General features: G+C 54.0%; 1 protein-coding gene across 8 annotated transcripts in view; it reads left to right on the top strand.

Moving 5' to 3' along the window:
• The window catches only part of kmt2ca (lysine (K)-specific methyltransferase 2Ca), a 51,225-nt gene that overhangs the window by 27,331 nt on the left and 1,586 nt on the right, over positions 1-22,308 (top strand). For 5 of the 8 annotated variants that reach the window (XM_076888596.1, XM_076888597.1, XM_076888600.1 and 2 more), the window contains 42 exons: positions 253-375; positions 2,152-2,469; positions 2,573-2,646; positions 3,036-3,242; positions 3,712-3,825; positions 4,770-6,146; positions 6,222-6,482; positions 6,576-6,961; positions 7,041-7,216; positions 7,300-7,716; positions 7,832-8,184; positions 8,275-8,386; positions 8,496-8,882; positions 8,978-9,089; positions 9,179-9,245; positions 9,330-9,393; positions 10,010-10,242; positions 10,391-10,810; positions 11,116-11,223; positions 14,494-15,402; positions 15,533-15,793; positions 15,875-16,075; positions 16,153-16,314; positions 16,403-16,538; positions 16,681-16,804; positions 16,892-17,067; positions 17,147-17,259; positions 17,340-17,477; positions 17,568-17,613; positions 17,686-17,801; positions 17,877-17,975; positions 18,230-18,442; positions 18,523-18,650; positions 18,851-19,046; positions 19,131-19,340; positions 19,420-19,799; positions 20,119-20,231; positions 20,440-20,576; positions 20,674-20,801; positions 21,000-21,201; positions 21,284-21,400; positions 21,591-21,664. In XM_076888596.1, coding sequence (XP_076744711.1) covers positions 253-375; positions 2,152-2,469; positions 2,573-2,646; positions 3,036-3,242; positions 3,712-3,825; positions 4,770-6,146; positions 6,222-6,482; positions 6,576-6,961; positions 7,041-7,216; positions 7,300-7,716; positions 7,832-8,184; positions 8,275-8,386; positions 8,496-8,882; positions 8,978-9,089; positions 9,179-9,245; positions 9,330-9,393; positions 10,010-10,242; positions 10,391-10,810; positions 11,116-11,223; positions 14,494-15,402; positions 15,533-15,793; positions 15,875-16,075; positions 16,153-16,314; positions 16,403-16,538; positions 16,681-16,804; positions 16,892-17,067; positions 17,147-17,259; positions 17,340-17,477; positions 17,568-17,613; positions 17,686-17,801; positions 17,877-17,975; positions 18,230-18,442; positions 18,523-18,650; positions 18,851-19,046; positions 19,131-19,340; positions 19,420-19,799; positions 20,119-20,231; positions 20,440-20,576; positions 20,674-20,801; positions 21,000-21,201; positions 21,284-21,400; positions 21,591-21,664 — 9,688 coding nt within the window. The remainder of the gene's footprint in view (positions 1-252; positions 376-2,151; positions 2,470-2,572; positions 2,647-3,035; positions 3,243-3,711; positions 3,826-4,769; positions 6,147-6,221; positions 6,483-6,575; positions 6,962-7,040; positions 7,217-7,299; positions 7,717-7,831; positions 8,185-8,274; positions 8,387-8,495; positions 8,883-8,977; positions 9,090-9,178; positions 9,246-9,329; positions 9,394-10,009; positions 10,243-10,390; positions 10,811-11,115; positions 11,224-14,493; positions 15,403-15,532; positions 15,794-15,874; positions 16,076-16,152; positions 16,315-16,402; positions 16,539-16,680; positions 16,805-16,891; positions 17,068-17,146; positions 17,260-17,339; positions 17,478-17,567; positions 17,614-17,685; positions 17,802-17,876; positions 17,976-18,229; positions 18,443-18,522; positions 18,651-18,850; positions 19,047-19,130; positions 19,341-19,419; positions 19,800-20,118; positions 20,232-20,439; positions 20,577-20,673; positions 20,802-20,999; positions 21,202-21,283; positions 21,401-21,590; positions 21,665-22,308) is intronic. The other 3 variants (XM_076888598.1, XM_076888599.1, XM_014409920.3) reach the window with 3 other exon arrangements.

Below are 22,308 nucleotides of genomic sequence, written 5' to 3' on the forward strand. Positions count from 1 at the left end.
AACAGGGACAGGTCAGCTGACAGCAGAGCGACTGAAAAGGGAAGTTGGCACTTGGCTTCAAACGTATTCGTTATTAAATGTTGAGCAGCTGCTTCTGCACAGACAGCATCACATGGATACAAGTGACGCTGTCATGACCTCGTTAGTCCCGTTGATGAGTCGGTGCTCGTCACCATCACGCTGTCATTGAAAGCTCATGTCACGTCATCCATGCTGACCGATGCTGGTGTGTGTGTGTGTGTGTGTGCGCAGAGCTGGAGGGAAAGGACGTGGAGGAGGTGTTCACTGCTGTCCTCAGTCCAGACAGCAGCAACAGCCAATCAGAGCAGAGTCAGCACACACATGCGGCTGCTGGGAGCAAGATGCACAACACAGGTACAGACACGCACACAGGTACAGACACGCACACAGGTACAGACTAGAGATGGACCGATCCGATATTACGTATGGGTATCGGTCCGATACTGACCTAAATTACTGGATCGGATATCGGAGAAAAATAAAAAATGTAATCCGATCCATTAAATATCACGAAAGCACCTCACAAAACTTGCAACACGCCGTAACTCACCTCAGAACGTTAGCACGTCGGAGCAGTATGCATCACCTGATAGAGCGGCTGTGGCATGCCGGACCTGTCGGTGGTCTGGATAGCATGTGGAGCTTCGCTAGCAACCCGGCATTTCATCTCCGACAAAGTTATCCCGAGAGAAGTAAAGCAAGTGTGTAAGTCCATCTCTGAATGTTTGTAAAGCATTCCTGCGTTAAGCTTAACGAGCGACTGCCTCTCGCTCTCTCCTGCTGCTACTTCAATCATGAAACTGCTTAACGATCAGCTGATCGGCTTTTCTGTCGTGAGTCCGTCTTTGTTTTTGGCCCACTTTGCACCAGAAAGAGGAAACCAGCGGCTGAACAACAGCAGCACGTTTAAGCTTGATCAGCTGTTGTTAGAATGTATTTAATATTACTTTCTACTCGAGGATCTTTTTCTACGTAGCTGACGCTGGTAACTGTGCAGGGGCGGATCTAGCAAAGTTTAGCCAGGGGGGCCGATAGGGCATTAACAGGGAAAAGGGGGCACAAAGACATACTTTTCTTTCTTATTCTCATTTAAAATGTCTAGCTTTTAATAAATAATTATCTGACACCCAAAGTTTTAATTTGATGCAAAATGAATAGAAGTCCATTACTGTATATAGTGACTATTAAGTCTAATATATATACCCTAGTAAGCTATAGTACTTTTTACTTTGGGAAGGTACCATCTGTGCAGTCTGCAATTTTGTTGAAGAAAGATGTTGAATCTATTTAATATTTCTTGAAAAATAATTGATTTCTGTGCATTTTTTTTCACACTGCATCAAATTAAGGTTGATTACGTCGATTAAGCATCATGAGGTGGAGGGTGGGGGGTGGTTCCCTATTTTTTATTTATTTATTTTTGTTGTTGCTGGGAGTTGGAACCCTATTAGTTAGGTTGCTTAATATTTACGCTAAGTACTCTTTAAAATACCAGAATAGGGAGGATGGTGTAGGTTTAAGTTTATTAGATTGATCAGTATTGCTGAACTATGAAACATTTTTTTTGGATACAGGTATAACAGAATAGCTTTAGTGTAGTTGTTGTTTTAAACTTGAGTATGAACTTATACAAAATGCAGCAAGATATTTAAAAAACAGTTGTGTTGATTAAAAAACACTATATCGGATTCATATCGGTATCGGCAGATATCCAAATTTATGATATCGGTATCGGACATAAAAAAGTGGTATCGTGCCATCTCTAGTACAGACACGCACACAGACACAGTGACCTCTGTCTGAAGGCGTTGGTGATATTTCAGAATAATAAAAACTACAAACATGAGAGCCGTGTTACGTGGCTATGTCACTAACGTCATGTAACCAAAGGTTAGCTGAATTTAACTGTTTCAGTTTCCTCGTTATGCTGACATTTGTCTGCTCGATGTTTGAGTGAGATACAAACTCATGACGCCGCTTTGCTTCGACCGTCCACCATTTTTCCCAAACATTTCTTCGACCTGCAGCTGTCTCGCCATCGTTTTTGTTGATAAGTATGAACCTAAAAACAGTTTGAGGGTTCGACTGAGCTCTCTTTGAACCTTCCAATCACCTATGATCACCTTTCAGGTGCCGTGCCGTTTCCTCGCCTCCCACTGATGAACGGCCTCTCACCAGCTGCTCCTCCTATGATGCCCGGTGTCCAGGGTCCAGTCAGCTTTAGGGTCCTCCCTACCGAAAACCCCGCCCCCATCCAGGGCCCCACCTCTGCATTAGTTCCAGCCAATCAGCAGGCTCCAGCTGGTGAGGGCGAGCAGGATGCGCTGTCAACGGCTCAGAGGAGCACGCTGAAGTGGGAGAAGGAGGAGAGTCTGGGAGAGATGGCCACCGTCGCTCCGGTGCTCTACTGCAACACCAACTTCCCCCAGCTTAAGCAGCAGTACCCAGGTACACACACACACACACACACACACACACACACACACACACACACACACACACACTCTGTGTTCAGTGTGTTGACAGAGCTAACAGCTGTTTCCTGTATCAGACTGGCCCACCAGAGTGAAGCAGATCACCAAGCTGTGGAGAAAGGCCAGCGCTCAGGACAGAGCCCCCTACGTGGTGAGTTCCTCCTCCTCCTCACTGTGTGGAGGACTCTGAGAGCTGAGGAAACGTTATAAAAGCGTATAGGAGCCTGTTCATAGGACCTTCGTCCTGTCAACAGGCCCTTGTGTCCTTTTGAGTGGTTTCCAGAGTGTTGATCAAAGGTGTCCATTTGAAGCAGCAGGGTCATCTTCCAGCTCCGGACCCTTCAAGGACGATCAGGTGCGATCAGTGTCCACACTGTCACAGTGTCCTTGTTCTGTAACAGTGTGGACACTGATTACAGTGGATCTGATCCCAGTGCTGTAAAGATTAGGAACTTTGAGCCACGTGCCTGCTCATCAACCATGATGGCGTTCGTTTAGCGTCCTCGCCATCTCTGACCACGTGCTGTTTTCCCTCTGCAGCAAAAAGCTCGGGACAATCGAGCGGCTCAACGCATCAACAAAGTGCAGCTGTCCAATGACCCGCTCAAACGCCACCCGCCCTCACAGCAGCAGCTGTCTGCGCCGCTGGGACCCTTTGACACTGTTTCCATGGAGATAGAGATGCCGTTCAAGGACCCGCTGAGGCCCAAGGAGTCGGAGCAGGAGCAGGAGTGGAAGTTCAGACAGGTGAGCAGAGCCCGAGAGCGCCACACGTCCAGGTGTCCGTTATGGTGACGTAGCAGCAGAGCGAGAAACCAACAACCAGACTCTAGTCAGAAAACACCTGATTTACCAGAAACACACTTTAGTGATGCAAACAGCAGCGCAATGCATGATGGGACACAGAGCGCTGCCTGCTGGTTGTAGACACACTGTGAGGGTGCTCTTTAAAATTAGTCACGCAAATGTTTCTGCACAACAAGTCAGCAGGCTGCACGCCACCGCTTCAACCTCGAGACCGTCGCGCAGACTAAATCGCCATAGAAACAATCCGTACTCACTCAAAGGCTGGCGCTGGTTTCCAGCTCTCAGTAGTAACCATGGTAACCAGAAGGCAGCACGCCGTGGGGTGTATTTGTGATAAAGATGATGCTGTGATGTGCATGCCCGCTGAGCCGCCCTCCCTCACACTAACGTCTCTGATGTCATTGAAAAGGGAGGGGTTAAAGACAGAGGGGAAGCCGATAAGAAGAGGCAGGAAATCCCCCCCCAAAGCAAAAAATCTCCAACAGATACAGATTGTCCCTGCCAGGCATCCGTAGCAGCTCCGGTAAGACCTCAAGGCCAACCTGTCGGAGGCAGACTTCCTGGATCCACGAGCCTCTGAAACCCTCTGACCTCACCCCTTCACTCTGGAGCTCCACGAACTGTCGGGAACTTGTCAATCGGCCTTTAAGCGAGCCAATGGGGCGTCAGTCAGAGCCATCAAACTTCAACAGTTTAAATAAAGAGTGACGGAGCTCAAGACCCGGAGCTGAGCGAGGGTTTCAGAGCCGTGGAGCCGGCCTCAGCCTCGTCCTCCTCTCTGGGCCAAAGGACGGCTTAAATTTGAAGGAGGGAGGGAGGAAGAGGAGGGGTTAGCTCTGATCTGACACAACGTCACAAGTCTGTGCTGGCCCAGAGCTGGAGGCCGCGGCCCAAGTCTGCCTGCGAGCTGACTGCTTTTATTCTGAAGGGGTGCTGAGAATGGCTCCGGAAACTTCTGCTCTGCCTTCTCCAGACTCCTCCTTACAGCACCTCCACACAAACACATTCTGTCCGGTGTCCTCCATCCATGCATGTGAGGGAGGAGAGCTCAGGTCCAGACCTGCTCCACACTTACTCTATTAAAGTCTGTTTCCACGCACAGCTTCTTTTTCACTCGGCTTTATGGTTAAAATCACGTTTAAGGGTTGGAGGAGTTATGGGGACGTGACTCCTGGGATTTTATTCTGAAAGTCAGAACAAACTGTGGAGCCTCAAAAACGTCCAGCAGAGGCAGCAGTGAGTCGGTCCCCATACACTCCCATGTTAGTCAGACATGTTTACAGCTTTGTCTCTGTAGGGTTTCCCCTTTGTAACACCTGGTGTCATACCTCAGTCGTTCGGCGTAGCTGTGTCTGTCAGACCTCAGTGTTTCTGTGTTGACGTGTTTGAGCTCCACCTGTTGCCCTCACGCCTGTCGCTCTGTGTCCGCCTGTCTCCTCGCCCGTCCCTTCTGTTTTTCTCTCTCAGCAAATGCGTCAGAAGAGCAAGCAGCTCGCCAAGATGGAGGCCACCCAGAAGTTGGAGCAGGTGAAGAATGAGCAGCGGCAGCAGCAGCAGCTTCTGGCCAGCCAGCGCCTCTCAGGCCCCCAGTCGCCTGAATCTGGCAGCCTCAGCCCCGTGCCCACCGGAGGAAGCGCCTCCCCTCACCCGGGTCTCAGGGAGGGTCAGCCCAGGCAGCACCTCCTGCAGGGAAGTTCTGGACCAGCGGACGACATCTTCCTCCGGCCTCAAGCACCGCCCCCTTCTGGCTTTTCCTCACTCCCTCAATCCCCACATTCCTCCTCTCCCCTCCACCAGCCAGCATCTTCCCCCCAGATGTTCTCTCCCCCCTCCTCCCGCCCTTCCTCACCCTGGGACCCCTACAGTAAGGTTATAGGCACTCCTCGGCCCTCCTCTTCCCAGTCTGGAGGCCCCGCAGCCTCCCAGCAGCAGCATCACAGCTCCCTTAGCACCTCCCCAGCCCATGATGTCGTAGGCTCTCCTGCTCCATCCCCCGACTCCAAAACACCTGACGTCTTCAGAAGCCTCGGGCCACAACCAGGTAACCCCACCCCCGACCCTTCAGTCAGACATGCCGGCATCCGAGTGGCCGAAGCCTACCAGAAGACGAACGTGCGAGTCCCTGCGCCCGAGTCATGCAGTCGTCAACTGCTCCAGGGTGGTGTGTTTAAGGCCCCCATGCCCCCTCAGCAAGAGGCATTTGGTGGTGGAGGAGGAGCAGGGAGGAAGGACCTGTCAAGTTTTGCCCCCCCTCCTTCACAGGAGCCTCCCTTCCCCTCCAGCCCACTGTCAGGTCTGGGCTCCCCCCACCGTAGTCCCTACGCCCAAGCGCCCGGCACGCCCAGACCAGATTACACTCAGCAGATGTCCGACCCCTTCACCCAGCAGTCACCTATGACCTCCCGGCCGTCTCCGGATCCCTACACCAACCCTCAGACCCCTGGCACGCCGCGTCCCCACTCTGACCCCACATACCTCACCACACCGCCTGCGCTGAGACCAGACCAGTACAACCAGCAATCCATGAGCCGCCGTCCGTCCCCCTCTCACCCAACCCTCGATCCCTACGCCTCCAACCCGGGCACACCCCATCCAGCTGTCATCGACCGCTTCCCCCGATCACCAGGGAGTCAGCGGGCCGGCGACCCCTACGCACAGCCCACAGGTACACCGCGACCCTCGCCGGATCCCTACGCCCAGCAGCCCTCTACACCACGACCCCAGAAGGCCCACGAGCCATTCAGCCAAACCCCAGTCGAGAGCTTAGCTCCTCAGCCTGCAGCTTCCGCTTCATCCCCTCTGGCTCCAGGAGACCCAGGGACCTTCACCCCAACGCCCCACCAGGTAACACCACAGCCCACGGCCTCTATTCTCTGACACAGAGTAGCGTCTTCTTCTACTCATCTTTTCTCTGGTCAGTTACAGCAGTCACCAGGAAGACAACAACAGGACTCATTTCCCAGAACCCCCAGCAGCCACACCCCAAAGCACCCTGAGATATCAGAAGAGAGCTTCTCTGCTTTAGCCAGTCACACTCCGGGTCACGATCCGTTTGAGCAGGGTCACATGACACCAGGCCGATCGCAAACCGACAAGACGGCAACCACTGAAATGTCTGCTTTAGACGGGTCGATGAGCGTGCTGCCTCAGCTTGGTGACTCAGGGGAGAAGCTGAGACAGGTGAGAGGTGTTGTGAGTCCACGTTTGTCTGGTCGAGTGTTGCTGGTTCTCGTGTGTTTAGCGAGTTCATCTGTCCTCCTGTTTTCTCTGCAGCGTCAACGGCTTCGGGAGCTCATCCTGAGACAGCAGCAGCAGAAGAGCACGTTACGTCAGGAGAAGGGTCTGCAGGAACCGGCTCCTGGACTTGCTGTACCCCCGGCTGCTCCGACAGGATCCTCCCCTGGTTCTGGCACACCTCTTCACAACTGGTCGCAGGACGACTCCTCCAGCTCCACCTCCACCGCTTCCCCTGTCCAGACAGACCCATTTGGGCGCCCTCCGCCCCCGTATCCTGGCACGATACGGCCTGCCGGGGCTCCAGCCCTGAGGTTCCCTGGAGGGTTCCCAGGAGAACAGCAGAGGGGTTTTGCGCCCACCGAGGCTTCTTTCCCCAGACAGAGTCTCCCCAGAGAGCTGGGTGTCCAAGGACCAGGATCGAGGTGAGAGGAGCAGAAGAGTCCTGGTTGAGATCTGATGGTTTTTTGTGTGTTTGTGACTTACACTCGCTGCCCTCTACAGGTTTGGAGCTCCAGCTGGCCTCCATGACACTTTCCTGCGTGCACCCCTAGGATCAACGCCTGCCTCTGGGCTCGGTGCTGTGGAGGTTCGTGTTCAGATGAGGAGGCCAGTGCCCGGGGACTTCACCGCCATCCGTCCCCACGGGACTCCAAACGCTCACCCGCACATGATGCAAGGTCAGCACAGCTCCTCTGACTGGCCGATCAGTCAAAAATGTTGAAAATGAACTTGATTGATAAAAAAGTCTCTTTCCCCTCAGGTGTCCCCCAGCCCTTCCTCCCTCGCTCTCTCCCCATCCAGCAGCACAGCATCATGGGACAGCCCTACATTGAGCTTCGACATCGCGCTCCAGAGAACCGCCTGAGGCTGCCCTTCTCTCTTCCTTCAGACCCCCACCCACCTGCCATCAGACCTGGTCCTGGGGCCAGGATGGGTGAGACGCTGATGGCTCAGCAGATGATGATGGCAGGCGCCGTGGAGCAGCTGAACCAGCAGGATCCTCAGCAGCAGCACCTTGGCCACACGGCGGCTCTGACTCAGACCGGCGAGCCGGCACTCTCGGGAGCCGATGGAATCGAGGAGCACCTGGAAGGGGAGGACTCGGCTGTGAAGGACCTGGAGGATGTAGAAGTGAAGGATCTGGTTGACCTGAACCTGAACCTCGACCCTGAAGATGGTATGAGCGATCGAGTCTGGGTTCACCTTGGCTAAATCCAGAAATTACACCTGTTCTGAAGCAAGTTATCGATCCTTCCTCACCTTGACTGACTCGTCCTCTAACTCTGTTTCAGGTAAAGAAGACCTGGACCTGGGTCCCAATGACCTCCACCTCGATGACTTCCTGCTGTCGGGGAAGTTTGACCTGATCGCCTATGCCGACCCTGAGCTCAACCTGGAGGACAAGAAGGACATGTTCAACGAGGAGCTGGATCTGGGCGAGCCAGCGGAGGAGAAGGAGAGCGGAGAGAGGAAGGATGGAGTTTGTGGTTCTAGAAAGACCGACAGCAGCTCCCACCTGGTCGGACAGATCAAACAGGAAGTGAGGGACGACAGCAAGACGGGGGCAGCTCGACCTGGGGTCCTCGCCACCAGCAAACCCCCGGGAGCTCTAGGACTTGAGGTTTCCTCTGTCCATCACATCAAGGTGGGACATTTTCAATTTATCAATAATAAATATTAATCAATAATTAGTTCAATAAAGAGAACATAATAAATAACCCACCACTGCCTCCAGGAGAAGCTGGAGGACTCCGGTTCTGTTTCAGGGGCTTTGTCATCCATCAAGCCCCAGGAGCAGGTGCCATCCATGGGCATGGTATCCAGAGTTCAGCCCCCTGTGACCACAGGTAAACAAACACAAGCCTGACCTGCCCCCCTCGTGTTATCGACCAATCGTTGGTCTAATCAGCAGATTTGAAATGGAAGAACTGTTTCTGATTGCTCTTCCTCTCCCAGGACAACAGCCTGTCTTCCAGCAGCAGCAGAGGCCTTTTGGGCCCCCCTCATCCTCGCCTCAACTCACCCCCCACCCTCAGGCTGTCTCAGTGTCTCCTCACACCAGTCTGCCTCCTCAGGCCCCCCAAGGCCCGCCTCACCCACTGCCTCTCCAGCCTCCTCACCTCCTCCTTACCACTCAGACCGAACCTCCACATATGGGGACCTCCACGCAGAGCCAGACCCAGGTCCAGAACCAGAACAAACAAAGGCCTCTGCTTCTGGAGGAGCAGCCGCTTCTTTTGCAGGACCTCCTGGACCAAGAGCGGCAGGAGCAGCAGCAACAGAAACAGATGCAGGCCCTGATCAGACAGCGCTCCACCACAGACTCTGCGTTCCTTGGTGTGGGTAAGTCCAGAATCCTGAAACTCCCCCTGAAGCACCATTGGACTGTCTTTCTCATGAAGCCCCTGCTGAACTCGTGTTCTTGTTTTGTCCTGCAGACTTTGATTCCATTACAGACCCCATCATGAAGGCAAAGATGGTGGCTTTGAAAGGCATAAACAAAGTGATGTCTCAGGGAAACCTGGGCCTGAATCCCGTGGTCATCAACAGGTATGACCTTCTGACCTCTGACCTCAGTGTTCTCTGTGAACGTTCCCTCTCTCAACTTCATTTGAAGTCTTTGTCTGTGTGCGCGTCAGGTTCCAGCAGCCTCCAGCAGCCCCAGGTCCCGAGGTCCCCCCTCAGCCTCCACACCTGGTATTACAGGTATGTTGAAGGACTCGGACACAGTAACTGACCACACAGGACAGAGCATTTCTCTAACATGTCTGCGGTCTTTCTCTGTGTCAGGAGGGGACGGTGACCCCTCAGCTGGTGCAACCCAACCCCCCGAGCTTTGGCCCCGGGTTCAGCAGTGAGTATCAGAAACCAATCAGAGCAGCTTGAACAGGTACATTCAGAGCAGTGGTTCTAACACAAAGCCCGGGGAGAGCTTTATACGGTCACAGAATCTGACAGAGACCCACTGGTTTCAGTTTGTTGCATTAAAAATGACTGGAGTGACTGTGTGTTTTACCTGGGTGGCTGCAGCTCAGTAGAGAGAGCAGTGTCTAACCCCGAGTTGTTCTTGAACGTTAGAAACGTGTGCTTGTAGGATCGATGAATGAGGCAAGTTGTATAAAGTGCTTTGAGTGCTCAGAGTAGAAATGTGCTAATTCAGTTTAAATGACCTATAATAACCTTCATATCCACACTTTCTAATCTCCAATTCAAACACAACCAACACGATGAAGAGGATCAGGCACAGAGGAGAAAGACCAGGAGCTCATTGATGAGCTCTGATCAGTTTACGCCTGCGTGTAAACGTTTAAAGTTCAGTTCTTCCTGGAGCCTGTGCAGACAGCAGAAACAGCAGCATGTGCTCAAAGTTTCTCTTTGATCGCATGCTGCTGTTTCTTCTCAGCCACATATGAGCGAAGTCAGATTCCTTCTTCTCCTCATCACTGAATTCTGACTCCTTCTTTTCCCAGATGAGCCCAAGCGGCCGCAGTACGAGGACTGGCTCGGAGAGACGCAGCAGCTCCTGCAGATGCAGCAGCGCCTCCTGGAGGATAAGATCGCTGCTCACCGCAAGACCAAGAAGGCTCTGTCAGCCAAACAGAGAACGGCCAAGAAGGCGGGCCGTGTCTTCGCAGAGGAGGACGCCGCCCAGCTACGCTACATCAGCGAGCAGCAGGGAGTGGTCCAGAAGCAGCTAGAGCAGGTAACGGAGCTGATCCCAGTGCAGAATAAATCCAGATTATCAGACTGAACTGAAGGTAGAGGCCGGCCGGGGGCAGCCAGTGAAACCTGTAAGGGACCGTTTTCAGGGGCCGGTGTATCCACAGTGAGTGCTTCTTCTCTGTGTCCAGATCCGGAAGCAGCAGAAGGACCACGCCGAGCTCATCGAGGACTACCGGACCAAACATCCTCAGAGGGGTCTGCAGCAGCAACCGGCACCCCCACTCCCTCAGAAGCTGCTCTCACAGCCCATCGTGCCCCTGCAACCCCACCCAGGCGGCCCCGCACCGGCCCGTCTCCCAAATGTGCCTCCCGGTTGGACTCCAGGGGGTGGGGCTCCAGGGGTGATGGGGCAGAGGATGCCGCCTCATCAACCCCCTCAACTCCCCGCCGCCCTACCCAACAGCCCGCAAGTACCCCCACACACCCAGGCGCCCTCTGCTATAGTGCCGGGCCTCGCAGCTCAGACGGCAGGCTTTACTGCCGCCTCCCGAGGCCCCACCGGAGGTCCCAATGGAGCCACAGTGGATGGAGCTGGCCCTGCCCCTCAGGTAACAAACATGGCTGCTGCACCCCACTGTGATCCAGAACCAGGCTCGCATCATAAATCAGATGGGGAGGGGGGGATTATCTCCATATGTTTGAGCCCTCATACCTCCATCAGCACAGGAGACCCCACAGGAAGTTCAGTCTAATGCCGGTCCACATCTGGATTTGTCAGTCCAACTTTTATGTATCTCTGAACATCTGTATTAGAAAAGCCAATGAGGGGGGGACCCTGCAGTAACACTGCTTCATGTGAGCTTAGGCTGCTCCTGGGCGCTGGCTAACCCCTCTGACTCCGCCTCCTCCACAGGTCAAGTTTGACGACAACAACCCGTTCAGCGAGGGTTTCCAGGAGAGGGAGAGGAGGGAGAGGCTGAGGGAGCAGCAGGAGAGGCAGCGAGTTCAGCTCATGCAGGAGGTAAAACATCACGGAGGAGGAGGAGCAGAGCAAGCTGGGCCTCAGTCAGCAGAGCTCCTCCTCATAGAGCGCGTCCCCTCTGACTCCTCAAGTTTCTGTTTACCCACAACATGAAGACGTTCATGCTCTCACAGCTGGAGCACGCCCTGGTTAGGAACCAGGAAGAGTTAAATGTAAAGAGGAGTGAGACGGAGCGCAGTGTGTTTCCTCAAACACACTCAGAGCATTAGACTGGAGTCGGTGTTAAAGAGAGTAAACCAGTTTAAGCAGATGGGTTTAGACTCTAATAAGGGAAGAGAGCCAGTATCACTGAGTTCAGGAGGAGGTGAATCCCAAAGTCGGGGAGCAGAGCAGCTGAAAGCTCTGTTCCTCTTAGTGGTGAGACGGGAACAATGAGGTGAAGACATCGGTGAATGAGAGGGAGTAAATGTGGAGTAAATCACACAAGTAGGGAGGGACCAGGTTGTGGATACACGTCAAGTGAAGGAGACTCGAGCATCTACAGTCAGTGCAGCTGATGAAGAAGAGGCTGATGCGCTCTCTGGAGGCTGTGCGAGTTATGATCGCGAAAAATCAGAATTACAGTATCTGAGAAGTGACGAGGATAGGAGCAGCATGTGGGGCGAGGAAAGGAGGAAGTGCTGTCGAGGAGGACACCCAGACTGTTACCCTGAGGGGGGGTGGAGGTGTTGTCAGTATTAATGGAAAACCTGTAACCTGTGCTGACAAGCTTCAGTTTTACAGGGAGTGCAGAATTATTAGGCAAGTTGTATTTCTGAGGAATAATGTTATTATTGAACAACAACCATGTTCTCAATGAACCCAAAAAACTCATTAATATCAAAGCTGAATGTTTTTGGAAGTAGTTTTTAGTTTGTTTTTAGTTTTAGCTATTTTAGGGGGATATCTGTGTGTGCAGGTGACTATTACTGTGCATAATTATTAGGCAACTTAACAAAAAACAAATATATACCCATTTCAATGATTTATTTTCACCAGTGACACCAATATAACATCTCCACATTCACAAATATACATTTCTGACATTCAAAAACAAAACAAAAACAAATCAGCGACCAATATAGCCACCTTTCTTTGCAAGGACACTCAAAAGCCTGCCATCCATGGATTCTGTCAGTGTTTTGATCTGTTCACCATCAACATTGCGTGCAGCAGCAACCACAGCCTCCCAGACACTGTTCAGAGAGGTGTACTGTTTTCCCTCCTTGTAAATCTCACATTTGATGATGGACCACAGGTTCTCAATGGGGTTCAGATCAGGTGAACAAGGAGGCCATGTCATTAGTTTTTCTTCTTTTATACCCTTTCTTGCCAGCCACGCTGTGGAGTACTTGGACGCGTGTGATGGAGCATTGTCCTGCATGAAAATCATGTTTTTCTTGAAGGATGCAGACTTCTTCCTGTACCACTGCTTGAAGAAGGTGTCTTCCAGAAACTGGCAGTAGGACTGGGAGTTGAGCTTGACTCCATCCTCAACCCGAAAAGGCCCCACAAGCTCATCTTTGATGATACCAGCCCAAACCAGTACTCCACCTCCACCTTGCTGGCGTCTGAGTCGGACTGGAGCTCTCTGCCCTTTACCAATCCAGCCACGGGCCCATCCATCTGGCCCATCAAGACTCACTCTCATTTCATCAGTCCATAAAACCTTAGAAAAACCAGTCTTGAGATATTTCTTGGCCCAGTCTTGACGTTTCAGCTTGTGTGTCTTGTTCAGTGGTGGTCGTCTTTCAGCCTTTCTTACCTTGGCCATGTCTCTGAGTATTGCACACCTTGTGCTTTTGGGCACTCCAGTGATGTTGCAGCTCTGAAATATGGCCAAACTGGTGGCAAGTGGCATCTTGGCAGCTGCACGCTTGACTTTTCTCAGTTCATGGGCAGTTATTTTGCACCTTGGTTTTTCCACACGCTTCTTGCGACCCTGTTGACTATTTCGAATGAAACGCTTGATTGTTCGATGATCACGCTTCAGAAGCTTTGCAATTTTGAGACTGCTGCATCCCTCTGCAAGATATCTCACTATTTTTGACTTTTCTGAACCTGTCGAGTCCTTCTTTTGACCCATTTTGCCAAAGGAAAGGACGTTGCCTAATAATTATGCACACCTGATATAGGGTGTTGATGTCATTAGACCACACCCCTTCTCATTACAGAGATGCACATCACCTAATATGCTTAATTGGTAGTAGGCTTTCGAGCCTATACAGCTTGGAGTAAGACAACATGCATGAAGAGGATGATGTGGACAAAATACTCATTTGCCTAATAATTCTGCACTCCCTGTATTACTGCTGAGTGTGAGACACTGGAGGAGAGCCATGATTTAACCTCACTGAGGCAGGGAGAGAGGGTATGGGTGGAAGGGTGAGACTGGGTTTGGAAGGAACATACAGCTGAGTGTCAGCTGTGTAGCAGTGAAAGCTAATATTTATGTGGAAGCACTTCAGTGATGAATAACAGAGGCCCCAACACTGAACCCTGGGGAACACCGGCAGAAACAGGAAATGAACTTGAAGAGTGAGCTTTAAATTGAATATGAGAGATGTGAGGTGAACCAGGCAGGGAGGGCAGTCTTTCCAGAGGATGGTGTGGGAAATCAACGGCTCAGCTCAAGAAGGAGGAGGATGGCGAGGAAACTGGAGTCAGCTGCCATCAGGACGTTGGTCGTTTTGAATAGTCGTTCCCTGTGAAGTGGATGGAAAGCAGACTGGAGTTGTTCATAGAGATTATTGTTGTTACTGAGACGTGTGTGAAGCCGAGAGGAGACAGTTTTCTCAAGAGTTTAAGAAACAAAGAGGAGATCGGATATCTAAATGAATTTATTTGTACCAGGCTTTTTAAGAATGGGAGTAAAGGAGGCAGGTTTCAATGATGAAGGAACGAGTAATAGTGATGATAATGGGGGCCAATGAGGTCTGACGGCTTTTAACGAGGACAGTGGGAAGAGGGTGGAGCTGACAGACAGATTGAATCCTTATTGGTACATCCGATCCTTGGAGGAGAGTCAAACTTGAAGATGGTTGAATGGTAGACAAGGAGGGAGCAAGGAGCTCCAGCAGAGGTGTCAATGTTAGAAATGTGGGTTACGGTAAGAAGGAGTCTGGAGGCCTGGTTACATCCACGAGAACAGATTAGACCACATGAGTATGTAATTGTTGTGTGTATGAATAAAGCATGGTTGTCAGGGGTTAAAGGTCAGAGGTGTCTGCAGCCTCCTCCTGCTCATGAATCCTGTTGATGTGCTTCCAGGTGGAGCGTCACCGCGTCCTGCAGCAGAGACTGGAGCTGGAGCAGCAGAGCCTCTTGGGGGCCTCCGTGCCTCCTGCCGCAACTCCGTCGGGTCCTCAGGTGGGACCGACAGCGGGTCCTGCCCCTGGAGGGGACGGTTTGTCTCAGATGCCCTTTTTCAGCTCCGAGCTGCCCCAGGACTTCCTCCAGACCTCCAGACCTCGACCTCAGCACCACAGCCAGATGGCAGTGACCTTTCCCCTGCAGGCGGGCCTCCGCCAAGGCTTCACGGCGAGGCCTCTACTCCCTGGAGCGCCCCCTGTTCCAACAGGTGAACCCCCCATGAACGTGGCTCCTTCCAGCCTCCAGACCAGGCCGAGGCTGCCTGGCCTCACAGGACCCTCAGCCCCAGGGCAGGCACACCCAGCTGGGATAGGAGAGGCAGGAATGCCCTCCTCCCATCCGGCAGGGCAGGGACATCTATTCGGACACGACTCCTCCTCTTCCTCTCCCTCCACTCCTCTGGCCACTTCCTTCCCCTGCTCCTCCTCTGGTGGCCCCGCCTCCTTCATCCAGCTGTATTCTGACATCATCCCGGACAATAAACCGAATAAGAAGAGGAGTAGGAAGAAGGACGGGGAGGAAGCCACAGGAGGAGGGGGGGCCAGGACGCCACTGTCCTCGCAATCGGATGACCTCACTGCCCCTCCCACCCCTGCTGTCTCTGACACTGCGTGCTCCACACCCACCTTTGGCAGCATGGACCAATCAGAGCTGTCTTTCCCTCAGAGTTCCTCCCTCTCTGGTCTGGCCCCATCATCAGAGCTGGAGAGGCAGCTGTCCATCATCTCTGCAGCCCAGCAGAGAGCCTCCGGGCTGGGCTCAGAGTGCCAGAGAGGGCCCCTGTCTGCAGCTCTGCTGAAGGTCAAGGTGCGCTTGTTTTCACACTTCATCCCACTTGTGCTGCAGTGGTACTGTAGTGATGCTGTGATACTGTAGTGATGCTGTGATAGTGGATGAACTATGGTATTGTGTGTCACTTTCCTGGGTCTCTCTGCAGGAGGAGCGCGAGGAGGCCGCAGCCTGTGGAGCCAGGGTGGTGAAGATGGAGGAGGGCCGGGCAGAGCCGTTCTCCCCCACGTCTCCTCATCAGGCAGGCGATGCAGGTAAGGAGCTGCTCAGACACCTGCTAAGGGACAAGACCTCCCCTGCCAACACGCCATCGCCCATCACCCAAGCTCCGCCTATCGCCCGGCGACAGCTGTCCAGCGACGGCTGTCGATCTGAAGAGGAAGATGCACCTGGTTCCCATGGCAACATGGTGAGGAGGTGGCCAGGGCAGACAAATGGAATGTCATGTGACCTTTTAGTTAAAAAAGCTGATCATGTGCTCCACCTCCAGGTGGTGAGGGACGGTCCTGCCTCAGAGCTGCTGGACACCTTCGGCAGGAAGAAGACGCAACGCTGCAAGAGACCCGCCCGGCCCGACAAAGACCGAGCTCCTCCCAAGTACAAAAGGAAGAAGAAGGAGGAGGAGGAGAAGCTACTCCAATCCTGCTCCACCTCTTCCTCCTCTGACCCAGTGGTGACACACCTCAGACAGGTAGAGCCCCGCCTCCTCCTGTTTACTGAGCAGGAAGCAGATGTCTGAAAGTTTAAACCTCTCCCCTCCATCAACAGCTGGCAGTGCTGCCCCTCATGGAGCCGGTCCTGGGGGTGGATCTCAGTCTGTTCCCCCCATACGGCAGTTCCTCTCTGGGCCGAGACTCCAGGCTGAGCGGCTCCTTCGGCAACGCCTGCCTGGATGGAGTCACCGACTACTACTCCCAGCTCATATACAAGGTACCGCTGCATGGGTACTGAGGTAATACTTTAGTAATGGTGTGGTACTGCTGTTTAATTTTACATCACTTCCTGTCTGCTCCTCCAGCAGAACAACCTCAGTAACCCCCCCACTCCTCCGGCCTCCCTGCCACCGACGCCGCCTCCTGTTGCCAGGCAGAAACTGGTGAACGGTTTCGCCACGACAGAGGAGCTGACCAGGAAGGAGGTCGGCGAGCAGGATGGTGAGAGGCTTATTTGACCCTCTTCTTTGTCTGACAGGCACAGGTTAGCCTGTGCAGCTGTGACAGTGTGGCCGTAAGTATGTGGACACCTGACAGCTGCACGAGAGCAACAGCTGATCTCTTCCTCCTGTTTCTACCTCAGTGAAAGGTGTGTCTGCTCTGAAGCTGAAAGGGGAGGAGCTTCTCAATTTAAACCATCCCTCCAGGACAGTGGATGTGCCTGCCTCCCTCCCAACCCCACCCCACAACAACCAGGAGGAGCTCAGGTTAGCCCCGCCCCTCAGATGTGAAGCCAAATGCCTCGTCGTCGTCTTGAGTCGTACTGACTTTTCTTTGTGATTTCTCATCCTCAGGGTCCAGGACTCGTCGGAGCAAGATGACCCCGACAGCTACGTTCCATCGTCGTCCCCGGAGAGCGTGGCGGACATAGAGATCAGCCGGTACCCCGACCTGTCCTTCATCAAGCTGGAGCCTCCCTCACCCTGCCCGTCGCCTACACTACCCATGATCCCCTGTGCTTGGGGGAAAGGTGAGTCAGCCACAGCGTGACTGGAAAATGCCGCCTGTCTGTTCTGACTGATGCTCACCTGTTGCTCACCTGTGTGCAGGCTCTGCAGTCAAACAGGAAGTGAAGACTGAGACCAACCATCAGGGACTTCCTTCCTGCTCGAACACAGACCTGGTTACCATAGCAATAACCCTGAACCCCACTGCAGCCCAGGTAAACATCTCTTGCTATTAATGTTGATGTATCAGTAGCCCCTCCCCCTGGTCGTCATTGCTGTGACCCTCTGTTTCCAGAACGTTCCAGGAGTGATGGCGGCGGTGGCGGAGCTGCTGCGGGTCCCCGTCCCTGTGAACTACCAGCTGAGCCGAGCGTCCGGTCCCGAGCAGAGCTCTCTGGCCCTGCTGGCGAGCGTGCAGGTGCCGCTGATGCAGGTGAGATCGCTGCACCCCGCAGCATTGTTTCATCGCTGTCGGCGCTGAGCGTCTCTCCAGGTGACTGACAGCTGTTTGATGTGTTCACAGGGTTCATCCGCCACAAAACAGAGAGCGGCCGCTACAGGAAACACAGGTCTGCACACACACTCGCACACTCACGCACGCACACACCTGTGCGTCTGTTCATATCTATCCGTGTCTACAGGTGTCAGAATGGACTTCAGCCAGCAGGGCGGTGCTGCCACCACCAGGCCTCAGTGCTGCAGCTACTGCAAGGTGTTGCTGGGAAACGGAGTCCGCATTGTCAGGGAGCTCAAACAGGTTAGACGCCTCAGAGGAGACGGTCAGAGTGACCTCACAGTGGACAGGAAGTCACCCTCTGTGTGTGTGTTACAGGAGGGTCAGTCCGGACCCGGCTCCAGCTTGCTCTTCTGCAGTCCCAACTGCTCCACCCTCTACACCAACGACCTCCAGAGCAGGTCTGCAGGCACCAAGGTGAGGCCCCGCCCACACCGCAGGTGTCCCAGCCTTCATTTGGCTGATGTGTTTGGCGCTGAGATTAGGCACAGACAATGGTTTAGTTACAGTCATAGTGGTAGCTGTTACGATTGGCTGCTGTGGGGGGTGGGTGTGTGTTTTGTTGTTTTCTTCTCCTTGGTTGGTTGTTCCCCTGGTGCAGTTTAGTCTGGGGTCAGGAGTTCAGGTAGATTTCCCACAATGCACCGCTTTAACACCTGTCCCGCTGTCAGTCTGCAGTCCCTGTCCTGCTCTCCGGCTCCGAGTGCCCCCCTCCCACCAGGGTGCAGCACCAGTACACCAACAACATGTCCTCCATTGCTGTCCACGCCCTCCCCCGTGCTCCCTCCTCGCCTCCCCCGACATCCTCCTCCACCCCACCTCTCTTCTTCCCATCTGCCTCTGCCATCACCATGGAGACCAGGCCTCGCATGGACAGCCTCAAGGTGGGCGTGGTTACCTGTGAACTAACATTGTACTGAGTCAGGTCATTGATTTGAAGACTGACTATTTGACCGGCTTACAGGTGAAGGTAAAGTTGAAGCCCCGCCCCCGGGCAGTCCCAGGTGAGGAGGACTCGCTGTCATCGTGCCATGGAAAGAGGATGAAGAGTTCCCGCTGGCGACGCTGGAGTGTTAACATCACACTGAGCAGGTATGTTAGGGACCTCATTTGAACCTCACCTACTAGTTTTTGGCACCTGTGGGGGAAGGGGCGGAGCCTCTGCTCCAGCAATGACCACTGTGTTTGAGGATAACAGCCTGTGCAAGTGCACGTGGCACCACGACGCCCTCAGCTGCGCGTTATCAGACCTGGATGTTCTGTCATCAGTAATCTTTCTCTTTTTCACGCAGGGGTACTTGCATCTCTAATGAGGCGGTTGCCTTGCCAACACAGGATGAAGTGGATGAGCTGTTGAAGAACCTGGGGGCGTGTCTTCGTCCAGAACCATTACCCAGAGACCAGCGCAGGTGCTGCTTCTGTCACCAGCAGGGCGATGGCCAGACAGACGGACCGGCCAGGCTCCTGAACCTGGACTTGGATCTGTGGGTGAGTGCGCCGCTCTCTGCTCTGAGTCTCCGGTGGCGGCGCGGTGCGGCCCATTCACCTGTCGTCCATGTGTTTGTGTCCCAGGTGCACCTTAACTGCGCCCTGTGGTCCAGCGAGGTGTACGAGACTCAGGCGGGTGCGCTCATCAACGTGGAGCTGGCTTTGAGGCGAGGACTGACGCTGCGCTGCGCTCACTGCCAGCAGACCGGCGCCACGAGCGGCTGCAACCGCCTCCGCTGCACCAACACCTACCACTTCACCTGCGCCTCGCAGGCCCAGTGCACCTTCTTCAAGGTAAGCGCAAGGCCGAGTTACACCTGAGCTCACGCCCACCGGGCACTCCTCCTCACCCTGCACCTCCTCTCTTCTCCAGGATAAGACCATGCTCTGCCACCTCCATAAACCCAGGATGGTTCCTCTCACCGGGGACAGGTCCTGCGGCAGCTCACCCTCCTCCACTCCCAGCTCTGCCCCTGACCCGGCGGCTGTGACGGCCTCTGACCCGTACGACTCAGAGCTGCGATGCTTCGCGGTGTTCCGCCGAGTGTTCGTGCAGCGGGACGAGGCGCGCCAGATCGCAGCCGTGGTGCAGCGTGGTGAGCGGCAGCACACCTTCAGGGTCGGCAGCCTGCTGTTCCGTGCCATCGGCAGGCTCCTCCCACAGCAGATGAGAACCTTCCACAACGAGACGGCCATCTTCCCCGTCGGTTACCATGCTAACCGTATCTACTGGAGCATGCGCCACAGCAACAGGTAAGAGCAGCAGCGTGCAGATTATCAATCAGAATCAATGTGCGGTTGCCACGCCCACCGCTGTGCTACATCACACTGCCCACTTTTCTCTGATGGAAGACAAAGTTTAGATCTGCAGGAAGATGTTTATGTTAGGAGCTCTTACTGTGAAAGGTTGCAACAGGAAGAAGGCGGTCTGACACAGAGTAGTGATGGAGGTGTCGGATTACCAACCACAGTGTGAGAGGGTGTTTACCTCCCTCTGCAGTGATTGGTCTGATCACAGGTAGACGTCAGCAGTGATTGGTCGGTCTAATGGCTCTCTGCTCGTGCTCCGCAGACGCTGTAAGTACATGTGCTACATCGAGGAGGAGGAGGGGCAGCCGCTGTTCAAGGTTAAGGTGGTGGAGAAAGGACACGATGACCTCATTCTGACCGGACCCACGCCCAAAGGTAACCATCACCTGTGTGTCTGCACAACTGTCATCAGAAGCACTGCTGCTCCTCAGGAGCACGGCGATGAACCAAAGTGTGTGTGTGTGTGTGTGTGTGTGTGTGTGTGTGTGTGTGTGTGTGTGTGTGTGTGTGTGTGTGTGTGTGTGTGTGTGTGTGTGTGTGTGTGTGTGTGTGTGTGTGCGCGCGTGTGTGTGTGTGTGTGCAGCTGTGTGGGATCAGATCCTGGATCCCGTCTCCCAGATGAGGACCTCCAGCGGGACTCTGAAGCTGTTCCCAGTTTACCTGAAAGGAGAAGATCTGTTTGGTCTGACCACGTCTGCGGTGACCCGAATCATAGAGTCTGTACGTCCAGCACACACACACACACACACACACACACACACACACACACACACCTTCAAACAGGGACCCAGACTCACCTGTTCTCTGTGTGTTTCAGTTACCTGGCGTGGAGGCCTGTGAGCGTTACACCTTTCGTTACGGCAGGAACCCCCTCATGGAGTGGCCTCTGGCCTTCAACCCGTCAGGCTCCGCCCGTTCCGAACCCAAAGCCTGTCAGGCCAAAAGGTACGTGCTCTGAAGCAATGATGTCACTTTGTGTCAAGCTGCTGGTGGAAGTGGCGGGCGGGTGGGGCAAAGTGTAGCTGCTCTGCATTGTGTTGTGACATCGTCAGTGTGGCTGGGACAGAGATCTGCTCAGGCCTCCGTCACAGGTTTCTGTAAAGCGCACCCACAGCTGCCTGACGCCCTCCTCTCCCCCCTCAGACCCTACCTGCTGGCCAGCATCGCCCCCAGGTGTCAGGGCTCGGTGGGCTCCATCGTGGGCCTCGTCCCCGGCGTCATCTCTCTGTCTCCGGGCGAGTCCGTGGCCGGCGCTCACCAGGGACGCCACTCCAAGTCCTCGCAGTACCGCCGCATGAAGGCTGAGTGGAAGAGCAATGTGTACCTGGCACGCTCCCGCATCCAGGTGGGTCACCTGCAGCACAGCCCGAACACTTGACCGCCAACGCAGGACAGGAAGCTGACTGTGTTTGTGTGTGTGCTCGCAGGGTCTCGGACTGTACGCTGCCAGAGACATCGAGAAGTGCACCATGGTCATCGAATACATCGGGACCATCATCAGGAGTGAAGTAGCCAATCGCAAGGAGAGGCTGTACGAATCACAGGTAACACACAGGTCTGCGACTTCTGATGTTCAGATCGGAGTCACGTCGACTGAAAGCTGTCGTCTGATTGGTTCGTTCACATGTCACACAAACATAAACAGTCAGTGACATCTGTGTGAAGGGGGTGGGGCCTGCACGTCTCACCTCCAGAGGGTCATGTCTTTCACTCGTGTTGTGTGTCTGTGTGCAGAATCGCGGCGTGTACATGTTCCGGATCGACAACGACTATGTGATCGACGCCACCATCACCGGGGGACCCGCCAGGTGAGTCCAGCTCAGACCGGTTCAGTGCTGATCTCAGACCTGCACACACCTGACCCAATGAGCCCTTCCTGTACAGACGCTCAGGTGAGCGCCCCCTGCTGTTTCAGCAAGGAGGTGATCAAACAGTCCTGATGTTCAGATGTAGTAGGAGGCTATCGTAAAGAGGTGTGTGTGTGTCCACCTGGGGTCTCTGCCCAGTTGGACTTGAAACACCTCTCCTGGGACGCATCAGGTGTTCTGGTGTTTAAAGCTGTGGGTGAGCAGCAGCTCAATTTGAGCTCCTCACCTGTCGTGGAGCGCTCAGACACTCCTCAGAGGAAACTTTCCTTTCATCTGGTGCTCACAGGTGAGGGCGGGGCTGTGGAAGGGTCGCAGCTCCGCCCTCGCTCTGAGTGCTCATGGTGTTGGGAAAACACACCTGAAAGTGTCCTCGCTCCAGGACACAAACCGCTGAGGCGTGACGTGATGACATCACAGCTCAGCTCCAGTGTTTTTACTGCCCCTCTGAATTTAACTGATTCATGTTTGCAGTGGAAATCACACGTGATGTAAGAAAGTCACATGCGATGAGCCGCTCGGGAATAAACCAAACGTTAACATGTTATCTTGGTGACGTGTATACCTCGTGTGTTATTGTGCCGGAA

The sequence above is a fragment of the Maylandia zebra genome, linkage group LG9 (assembly GCF_041146795.1).
Source record: "Maylandia zebra isolate NMK-2024a linkage group LG9, Mzebra_GT3a, whole genome shotgun sequence".
Taxonomy (NCBI): domain Eukaryota; kingdom Metazoa; phylum Chordata; class Actinopteri; order Cichliformes; family Cichlidae; genus Maylandia; species Maylandia zebra.